The sequence below is a fragment of the Alnus glutinosa genome, chromosome 8 (genome assembly GCF_958979055.1).
Source record: "Alnus glutinosa chromosome 8, dhAlnGlut1.1, whole genome shotgun sequence".
NCBI classification, from domain to species: Eukaryota; Viridiplantae; Streptophyta; class Magnoliopsida; order Fagales; family Betulaceae; genus Alnus; species Alnus glutinosa.
Window position 1 is genome coordinate 21,296,488 of NC_084893.1, and position 11,793 is coordinate 21,308,280.

Consider the following 11,793-nt stretch of genomic DNA (forward strand, 5'->3'; position numbering starts at 1 on the left):
TTAATACGATGCCCATACATAATATCAAGACATTTTAATATAATCTACAGATCGCCCCCTCCAGGACTCAACTGCAAAATCACAACTTAATATATTCGATCCCATACTCGATGAGTTGGGTGTAATCCCATACTTAATGTAATGATGACTCTAATACCAAATGATATAAAAAAACATGAGTTATACCTGTATGTTCTAGATGACGCGTATTCTCCAACAAACCTTTTGGGAAGTAAGAGAGGAAAAGTGTTTTCCCTTCCCATTCACTCGGGAAAGCATCAAATGATGTTCTTCATTGAACTTGAAGCCAAAAAAACAAAAAATTACTTGTTTTATATGCATCATGTCTGGGGGACCATGAGTGGCAGCTGGGAGCATAACAGATATATATTGCATATAAATTCTAAGCATGTATGTCAACCACAGGCATTGACTTGTCAGGATATCATGGGCTGTCATGGACTGCCAGAAGATGGGCACCCATGAGTTGTATTCAAAATGGATGGGGCTTGGTGATGGCTGCTGTAAATTGTCCAACAGTTGAGGGAACCCCTTTCTCTAAATTTGTTTCCTTTGATCTTATGGTCTCTTTAGAGATCATCCAAACAAAATTTAAGGTATATATGTTAGGATTGAGTCACCCATAAACAACATAATGCAGAATGCAGCAGAGAATTGCACCCTGGCAAAGCTCCAATGCAGAATGGTAGCCTTTGTTTTGCTCGGTTTGCTGGTGGATTCAAAGAGTTTCATTTGCATAAGGTAGAAAGGGTTAAGAAAATAGAATCAACAACTTGGGACCTATTTGATTGTGTTTTCAGAAAATAGCTTTTAGAAACTGTTTTCAGAGTACAAAGAAAAGATACAAGAACCATAATCTCTTATTATTATTATTATTATTATAATATGTTTTTGTAGGCTCTCACCTGATCAATCTTCTTAGGTGTATCAGTTGTTACTAATGAAATATTTAATTGAGATGAAAAGTAAATTGTAGAGTTAGTATTTAAACTCAAAACATTTGCTCTGATGCATATTAAATCAACACTTATCTAAAAAATTTAAACTAATTAGAAAAAAAGAAAAAAAAAATAATCATTTAACTAATATTCTAACAACAAAAAACTACATAATGCTTGAAAAGTTGAAACGATGTATATGTAATTTCCCATCAAACACGGTAAAGGCATTATCATAAATGATATGAAATGACATTTTTCATATTTGTCTAGGGGTATACCTGCGGATATTGCAAATATTCGCAGCCGGATCCGCAAAAATGCGCATATTACTTTTAGATATCTACATCCGCATCCGCATAATGTTTTTATTAACTGCATTCGCGCAATTATTGTTGTTATTATCTGCTATCCGCATATTAGGTAATAGGCCTTTGTGACATTTTTTTGTGTCTATATTAGAACCTATTTTAAACGATTTTAAAATAATTTGGGCCCATTTTTAGTGTTTTGGGTTCGGTTTGATTTTTTTTTTAAAGCTCTAATGTTTTGAAAATATATTGATTTCACATTACTTTTGCCTTTTTGTCTAAGTGTTACACGAGACGAAAACTTAAAACAATATAAACATAATCTATACCTAATCCAAAATAATGTCATTTTGGTATTAAACACCAAAACGACGTCAATTTGATGAATTATAAAGAATATACGGATGCGGTTAATTTTCACATACCCTAAAACTATTATCCGTATCTGCATATGCGGATAGTGATTTTTGCTATTAATATGTGGATGACTATTAACCGTGTCCACATTCGTGCGTGCAGATAATTGCAGATAGTGAATACACGCGGTTAATATTCATCCACATGTACGCCCTTATTACTTGTCAAGTCCAATTTGAAATGTAGTTTAGTTGAATTGGCTTAAACTGCGCAGATTAGCAGAGTGGTTTCCTTTTACTTCTAAAATTATTAGACCATCGTCAATCAGTTTTACAAAGTTACCCGGTTCTCTACCAATAATGTATACTTCTTGATAATAAAGATAATATTAACAATAGCAAAACAACAATTAATAGTAGAATAAAACTGATGCGAATTTGATAATACTGATGCGAGCTGTAGAAATTTTGAAAGAATGATATTTGATTAAAGAAATTGAAGTTTATGTCTCTAATGCTACCTGTCTTCCTATACTCTATTAACTTTGATCCCCTCAAAAGAGTTAAGTCTAAAGCTGTATAGTACAAAATTCTACCTTCTTTTTTACCAACTTACAACAAGAAAGAAAGAATAGATTACAAAAACCAAATATGGGTGAAAATTGAAAAAAACTGAATAACATCTGGTATCAGCAGTGACCTTAAAGGGGCAAGTGCTTCTTCGATTCAACTTCTCTGTTTATTGGCTTCGAGAGGGAAAAATATATGCACGCACGAATGCTAGTCATCAGAAGCCAGAGTAGGGCTCCTTGAGCAGCTCTCCTTTTGATGAAGTTCTAATAGCTTCTTTTCTGGGTCACAGAGCCCTGCATGAAGTGCAAGGTCATGAAACATATATTCCTCTCCTAGAGTAGTAAATAAACCTTTATTAAGCAATAACCAAAGCACTTTTGAAGAATTTTTATCCTCCTCCTGAGTCCTCACTCTCACGAATAAGATACATTCCATAATATTTTATGAAGCAAGTGAAAAGAGATTAACATTGAATTTATAGCACAGACTCATGCCTTTATCATGCACAGATTTGTTATTAATTTTATCAAGTAAAAGGTCACTTATTAAACTTTTCCTCATCATCCTTGCGATGACTCCAATCTTTTGCAATGATTATCGTTTTTATACTTACTATACTATAAACTACATGCCAGAGGATAAATGTGTGTCAAAGGTAATAAGAAAAGAAAATGGGATGATATTTGTTAGACGTGGAACAGTTTTTATCTCCATCAGAAGTCCAAATTCTCAATATACTGTTATCTATTGTAGTCACCCGGCATCAGGTGGACATTTTTGAGGTCCCCATAATGCACAGATAAAAATACATGAGTGTCTGTAGTTAATTGTAGAGAGGGAGTGAGGAAATTATAGACTACCAGAAAAAACTCTGGACCTTTGGCTTCTTTTTCATTATTTACTTCTATAGTTTATTTGAGGTAACACCAACCTGAACACTTGGGAATATCCCAGACTGCAATAGATGACTGTGTACAATCTGGTTCACACAGTGCTTGATTATTCTCATGTTTGACATTCATTGCAAGCATCCATGCCCCAATTGTAACATCCTCATTGCTGAACATCCTAAAACTGCAATTTCGAACAAGATGAAACACGTTATATACAAGTAGAGATTCTGAAATTGGTAAAGGAAAAGGGCATCATTTGTACATTTGCATCAGTGCATCTGTTATCATTTTTCTCCCTCATGCTCCCCCTAAAAGGTAAGCAAACGGCATTTCCATTTCAGCAAAAGAAAACAAATTGCTAATAATATAGCATACAAATTTTCATTCATTATATCAAGTTTTGTATGGGAGGAAAAAACAAAAGCAGGATTGCTGGCTGTGACTCGAAAGCAATCATGTTAGCACAATGAATGTAAGCTCTAATATTATATTTGGGTTTCAGCTACTACTCAGAGAACCAGAGGGGCGATAACCAGATTATCAAAGTATAGACAACCAAGAATCAAGCCCTACCTATTAATAGATCCTAATAAGATATCTATGCAGCTAAACAGTATGGATAAAAATGCATATGATTTAACCACATCCTTCGAAAGGTGACGTTTATCTCTTCTCTTTATTACAGGGAAGGACAAGAGGTTTTCACACCACAAGATCAAATTAAATCAATCAAAATATCTTCAGTATGGAGCGTATTCTACGTCTAATGGAAGCCCATCTAGATGTGAGGCCTAAAACCTCCAGTCCTTTGGACAACTGATATTGCAGGTGAACCCATGAGCATATAACTTCCAGTGATTTGGGCTTTCTTTTGTTTGGGGAAGCGGGGGAGGGAAGATGGCACTGACTACCAGTCATTCAAGATTAACAACTTAAAATAAAGGAAAGAGGGGGGGGGGAAAGTAGTTCAACCACAAAAAGATTAGGCATTCGCTAAAATATACTTTGTTTTACTCTGAACTTTTTCTCTAAAAAGCTAGAGGAAGAGAACCAAACACTCAGCTCTCCATCTTAGACACACTAAGAAAAGATATTTAGCCATAAATTTTAAATTGAAGATGCTGTCAACAGGTAGTACGTTTTCCAAAATTTAATAATTTATTGCAACAAATAAAGTTGGACACATTCATCCCCCCTGGGCCTTAGCTTAGCTGGCAACAAAGGGTTGGGGCAGGTCATATGTTTGAATTGTGTAAAAAAGAAGAAATTAACAACAAAAAAAAAAAGTATAGATTGAGCATGTACATATGTGGACATCCCATGCATTTTCTGCTAGACAGATTTAACATGCAAAACATGCATATTAAAATATGACTAGAACGTAACATTTCAGATGTTACCAAATAATCTTAAAAACACCGAGGACTGAGAACGGAGAGGAGTGGGAAGTTTCTATTAAAATGTTGAGAAGATTTTTGAGATTACTATTATTTCTCTAACTAATAAAACAATGGTATTCTGTAGAATTTGCAGGACTGGAAAAGGCCAATCATTAGTCCCACTTCTTTTATCAGTCGAAAATTTTATTAAAAGCGTAAGACGACTCTACGTACATAAGAAGTATACAACAGAAAACACCTAACTAGAGCGAGAAACACCGCAACCATAGAAGACCCCCACAAACACGACTAACTTCTCCACCCCCACATTTATGGTGGAGATCAGTCCCACTTCTCTCTATATGGTTGTATAAATACCAACTTTAAATTCCTAAAAATAAAAACTTCAAGGCCTACCAAACATTAATCAATACATCTAGTGTTACATCTCATGATGAACATCAGTTACCCTATTATTTTAACAGATGCAACTGGAACAAAGTCAGAGATGCTTGAGTGTCTTTAATATTAGGAGGGAGGTACCAGCAAAGGAAAAAACTTGCCTATTGTTCCTAAGAGCAACCAAGCTTGTAACAACATCGGCAGAAAGAGCATATATTGGGCCATAAGCATGAAAAAAGTACTCCCTTCCAAGCAAATAGGAGAGTGGCTCGTACCTGCATTAATTTAACTGAATTGATCACATCCTTATTATTGAAAAAACAAAAAAAGGTACTATCTTTGCTGCTAATAACTAATCACCTTAAGTGAGTGAAATATCATAATCAGGTCAACTAGGTCAAATCATGAGCAAATAGAAAAATCATTATATATATGTGTGTGTGTGTGTGTGTGAGAGAGAGAGAGAGAGAGAGAGAGAGAGTTTGAAATAGATAGCAAAGAATATATATAAGACATGTATCATCGACTATTTGACCTCTTCAATTTAGCTCATATCATTTCACAGTTACAGTAGTACGAGCCAAACAAAAATAAAGAAAGCTGATAAATTAGCATCATTTAGCCATTTCATCCATTTTCTTCTAGTTACCTATCAAGTTCGTTTATTACCTATCAAAAAAATAAAAAAAGAACAGCATAATCTAGTTACTATTGATGATCTCCCTCCCTCCCTCCCTCCCTTCCTTCCTTTGTGAATGTGTGTGGTTTTTCCATAATTGAGCAGCAAGACATTAGTAGCAAGAAAGGGGGATTAACAATCACCCTGATATTAAGTCAAAATGCAGATAAATGAAAACCATAGAAATCATGGATGTCAAATGAAGAAAACAGAACTAACCATTTGAGTTTAGGGTCAGTGAAAACAGGGCCTTTTTTCATGCACCCGATGTAAGTCTGAGAATGAGACCGCTCTTTAGCCAAGAGCAGTGAGAGGCGATCTGACAATTAATGGGAAGTGATTAATTGAATGCCAAGAAAATCTCAGAATGAAAGCATAGAAGTATATTGAAGAACAGCCTTATCAATCCAGTCACCTGGCCTTAGATATATGTCGTCATCTGCTTTAACATAAAAATCAGAATCAAAAAGTGCATATGCAGCTTTAAAGAAAGCTATCCTGCAAGAAAAACAGTGAGGAGATTGATTTCATGGTAACAAACTAAAAGCATGAAAGACATCCATTATATTACAGTTTGCACTAACGTTTTGTATGGGAGCTTACTATACTCCTCTTGAATATCCAATAGCAAGAAATCATCATATTCTGCCACCTCCTTCTTGAGTTCAGACATCTTTGATTTATCATTGGTTTTACCAATGACAAACCTGAAAGCTAAACCAGTTGCTTCTTCCAAGCTGCAAGCCATATTCCAATCCGTAAAGTGATTAGAATAGAAGGACTAATGTTATTAATTTCCAAAGCAGATGACAAGTATCAGCTAACTGCAATAATTAATATAGTTAAAAAAAAAATCGCTATATTCCTGTTGAAATCATGGCCTACATCAAATCCTCTTTTCACACAAAACTTTCTCCATCTAATGCTTACCACACGCAATTTGAAGGTCCCACGTTCGATCTACGCTCACCGAATTATTTCCATAATTTCGTTTTGTAAAATTTTAATACTATATCAAATACTTATGACCCACCAAAATACTTTAGAGATCAACTCCTCCTTCACTTTCTATATAGATCCTAAATTGTTTGACTACTTCAATTCATCTCTCACCTCCAGAGAATTGATTCTCATTCTTCAAAATTTGAACTAGAATTGTAAATCACTAGAATACTAGCTCGAACCATAGCATTTTGATACATACGTATGTATGTACATACATGCAAAGGCACCTACGAACATTTAAAGCTAAGATTGATATCAGTGAAAGCAGGAAAAGCGGAATCGGTACCGTTGAAGGCCTTGGCGATCGGACGGCATCCAAGTCTGGCGCAGGGAGCGCCGGCGACCAGCGGATCCGAACCCGGTCTGAATGCCCACAAACCCCATCACCTTGTGCCGCTTCGGATCCCCACCAATCCCGTTCGCATTCCCATCGCCAGCGCCTCTCTCCCACACCACTCGGACCGATCTCGGCTCGGCGTTCGAGCATCTGTTCGGCGAGATGCCCGGGCCGAGGATTGCCACGAGTCCGAATATGAACCCCGTGAACCCGATCAGGAGGCAGCTGGCGAGGATCAGGACCGTCGATCTGCGCGGCGACGGGGATGGGCGGTGCTGCGCGTGGAAGACCTTGGGCGAGGAAGGCATGGTGGTGAAAGACAAGGAGAAAAAGGAAAACCCTAGACTAGAAGAGGTCTAGGGTTCGTGGGATTGTACGGATGGCTGGTGTGAGGTCTGCTTTCATGGCAGAGAAAATTAGAGAGACTCAGTGAGTCACAGTCTTAGTGGTCTCGGAGAAGCTTCGTGGTTCTGTTAATGGCAGTTGGCAATATGGGTTCGGATCTGGTCCGTCTGGATCTTTGGGCCAGGACTGGGCCCGAGTTCGAGTTTGTCCCTGGTCTACTTTCGACTACTAAAAAAACATTAACACCATCTTTTTATAGCATTTCTAGGACCCTCATCAAAATAGTTTAAGCTATTTTGGTGAGCCGATTTGATAATAACACTAAAAAATCACTCTTAGCAACCTCACCGTTTTAACCAAAAAGTTTTGGTGAGTGAAAATACTCACCAATTTTGATGAGTAGTATTCACTCACCAACTCCCTCACCAATTTTATTTCTCATTTCTCTCTTACATGATCACAGTACATTTTTTTTCCTTTCTTCTCCCATCTCCCATCTCTCTCACACACGATGATGTTCTTATTTCATGGACATAAAAGTTTCTTTGTCTCGAACACAAACTTTGTGATTCTTTCATTTGTCTTTTCTTTTTTTCTTTCTTGAATTTGATTGAGAAGCAAATGAAAACTTCAGTAAATTTCTTAGCAACGATCTAATCTCAAGATGAAGATGTATGGTAGCTTATTGTATAAAAAAGATTCAACAGAGAAAGAATAAAGAAATTTGAAAAAGTATCGTTTAAATGGAATAGTGATAGTGAATAGTTAAAATAATGAAGCTGCTGGGGGAACTTTAAAAAAGTGGCTCATCAAAATAGAGAAAAGTGATTTTTAACTACTTTGGTGAATAAAATTTAGTAAGACTAGTAGGAATGCATACATATTGTTTTTTCAATCTCAAAAACTAGTAGCTATAATTGTGATTTATAATAAATCATTACCTAATGTTTTATTCTATTTGATCAAATAATTAAAAATTAATTAATCACTTCCTGAGGTAAGCAAAAAAATAAATAAATAAATAACAAATTAGTCATTGCCATTAAAAAAGTTGACAAAATCTGTTAATATGCTATGCGTCCGTTTGAGCTTGCGATTTTAAAAAAATGCGATTACAAAATGATGATTTTAAAATGTGTTATTTGAAAAAGTAATTTTTAAAAACATGGTTAAGCGTTTGGCAAAATCGCAGGTCAGGCTTTACAATTCTGCGTCTTTAAAAAAGTATCAATTTGCCTACGATTTGAAAAATCAAATTTTTTACATTTTCAAATCACAATTTTTTAACAACACATTTCACGAACGATTTATTTTTTGCAATTTGGTTTAAAATCGCACTTTTATCTATGAAATCGCAATTCTAAACACAATCTAAATAAGGGTGCAAAAAAAACATTGATGAGTGGCCGAACTACTTTCAATGGCCATGAGGTGGCTTGGCCACCCCATTTGGCCAGCCTGATTCGTGCCGATGCGGTACATTAACGGATTATGTTAACATTTCTAACTACGTGAACTAATTCGTACTTTTTATAAAACTTCAAAATTTTATTTGTCAAAACCCCAAATCACATTAACCAAAATTACATTTATCTCTAGTAATAATGGAGAAGAGGCAATAATAAGGCCATGGACAAAACCAAATAGACTGAAAACATTGAAAATCACTCCATCCCTTCCTTTCTTTTTTCTTGTCCCTTTTCATTGTTTCCTTCCATTTGAAGGCTCGTGTTGACATTGATTTTGCACCAACCTCTGCAACCTCCAATTTAACATCCATTACCACCAACCACTATACCGTGGGTTTTGCTCACACCACAGCCTGCAAAGAATAAAGAAATTTTTGAAAAATAATATAATTAAATTGAATAGCTAAAATAGAGAGCGGGATGTACGTGCTTTCAAAAAGTAGGTAGCTAGTTAAAAAACAAAAACAAAAATGTCATTTTTTAAGCTAAAATTTAGAATAATTTTGGATGAGCCGAATGTAAATGCTCCGATCCGAAATTGAGGTAGGCTTATAACACACGATTAATGATTTTATTTAATCCTTTAAGTTAATCTTTTAGTCTTTATGTCCTAATTCCACTAGAATAAGTAGGTATATAGAGCTTTGTATCCACTTAACAAATTTAATGAAGAGTTACGAATGAGTCTCATGGGCCAACAATGGGGTTTGGTAGAGTCTCATTATAGAAGGAAGAGAAATCACACATCAAATAGGTTAGAGCTTTAATAAAGATTCTTCCTTCATTGATTATAGATAAATGTTTTGTTTCCATCTTTTTACTCATCCTTATCTATCTCCATATAAGATATGGGCAAATCTAGATTAAATATGTGGGACAAATTCAATGGTAGATTTACAAATAGGTCTCCCAAGTTCAATAATGGATTTACAAAAGAGATGAACAAAATATAGATGTTTAATAGCTCTCTTGATTATAACATTATTTACATCACCTTATATATTGAGCTACCAACTTAGACTTCTATTATTTCATAATTAGCCCAAAGTTACCATTAATTATAGGAAAATGATTAGGGTAATACAAATTTTACTACAAGTCTCTTACAAATTGATGTAGCAGTCCATAATTTATGAAATGATTAAGAGTATATAATTAACAAGTCAGCTACTAACTAATTAAATTAACAAATAAGATTTTTGCTTAGTCATTTCACTAATTATGTCACATTAGTTTGTACAAAAACTTGTGGTAAAAGTTATAACCCCTGACAACACTCTTAATTGTATTTTATTCCACTATAAAAATACAAATGCACTCTAGGTTTTTTTTTAAAAAAAATAAAACAATTATATAAGAGCTGAACTACTAAATATTGCATTCGATCCCTCTATGAAATATTTGTAGAGAAATACATTAAACTAAAACTATTGTCACTTTATTGCCTCTTGATTTCTTGAGTATCCAATTTAATCTCTTTATTATTCTTATACTTTCAAAATTATATTCTAAAGAGTACTTATTTTAGTAACTTTTTTACTAAAATGCTCGGGCAAGAAACTTAAAATAATCAATTCTCGTCAAATTTATCTTAAGGAGATATTTCGTGTCTCATATCGAGATTATAAATTCCATATTGAGTACTAATGTTTCTATAATGTTACATGCGATTACTTAATGTATTGAGGTTTTCATCATACAAGATTTCACTCTTATTTATATATATATATCAAATTACCCTATACTTTACGTTTGAGTTCACAAACCTTTCAATTGAGAGTCAATGATTAGCAGTCATGAGTTTAATTATTCAATTGACAATAGTTTGTAGAATAATAATTCACAATGTTCCAGTTCAGTATTTCTAGATCGAATGGTTAGTTTGGAAAAAAGTTGTTAAAATCGTACAAGAGTTGTATAGAAGTTGTAACTTATCATATTTCATATGAAGGTGTGTGTGTGTGTGTTAAAGTGTGGTGGTGTGCATGTTCAATAGGGTTTCAAATGGGAAATGAAGAAAGATTTTAGGGGATAAAGAAAAAACGTTAGGTAAAGGGAAATTCAGAAGGACATTCAAGTGGGGTGAAGAATAGAGAAGTTGGGTAAAGGGCATTAATGGCTGCGATAGACTAAGGTTACCTTTGGTATGCGGAATGACTATTCCATTAGGAAAAAGAATAGTTTTTATTGAAAATAAAAAAATGTAAAATGAAATAGCTTTGAAATAGTCATTCTCATTACCCAAGAAAGAATGGTTATTCCAAGTGTCAGATGTTTATCATATACTCTAATACCAAGGCTATTCTATTCTACTTTCTTTCATTTCTAACAAAAGCCATTTATTTTTTCTAATGGAATAACCATTTTGCGAACCAAATGTAACATAAGTGCATGTGAATGGCCCGAATGGGGTATTGGCAAACATTGGAATAGGGAGCCCCATACATTTATGGGGCGACAGACATTTGGTGAAGAAATGAAAGTGGCACAGGTTTTGGAAAGAATAGAAGAGACATCACAAAACTTGGGAAGATTAGTGTGAAACCTACAACATGTGTTGTAGTTTTTTCAACGGGTTCATGTTTAATTTCACTTTCTTTCTCAGGGAAAACTTGGAATCAAAACTAAACCATTGAAAATACTACAGCACTTATAATATACTGTAAATTTTTTTACAATACCTAAGCCAAATCCAATAAGATGTGTGGAAGTAAGAAGTTGGGGAATCATATAGTGGTTGGTTTAGAAGAAAGGGCAATAGGTAATTTGTGTAGTAGCTCACAATTGGGTTTGAGGTGAAAGAATAGAAAAGGGTTAAGGTGTGTCAGTAGATTGTGGAATGCTAAAGTGATGTGGGTGATCTAGTGTAAGGAGTGTGGGGCTTAAGGGGGGGGGCCTGAGTGTGTTTTGCATGGGTTTCATCTGATATGGCAATGTAGTTGAGAGAGCACAAGCAGCCAAAACTAGCATTTTGCCCACTATTTCCAAAGGCCATGATACAACAATTAATCCCCATTTTGTTCTCTCCCACTCCACTGAACCATAATCTTTTTGTTTTTTCTTGGGTGTTTTAAATCTTTCGTTT

The 11,793-nt window shown here is 34.8% G+C and overlaps 1 protein-coding gene across 1 annotated transcript; it reads right to left on the reverse strand.

Annotated features, from left to right (window-relative positions):
* Positions 1 to 2,092: 2,092 nt before the first annotated feature.
* Positions 2,093 to 7,360, reverse strand: LOC133875964 (probable beta-1,3-galactosyltransferase 14). Its single transcript, XM_062314254.1, has 7 exons — positions 6,844 to 7,360; positions 6,137 to 6,289; positions 5,968 to 6,050; positions 5,772 to 5,871; positions 5,035 to 5,148; positions 3,131 to 3,273; positions 2,093 to 2,492 (listed from the first exon to the last, which is right to left on the reverse strand). The coding sequence occupies exons 1-7, from the start codon at positions 7,200 to 7,202 to the stop codon at positions 2,407 to 2,409; spliced, it is 1,038 nt and encodes a 345-aa protein (XP_062170238.1). The 5' UTR covers positions 7,203 to 7,360; the 3' UTR covers positions 2,093 to 2,406.
* Positions 7,361 to 11,793: the final 4,433 nt, after the last annotated feature.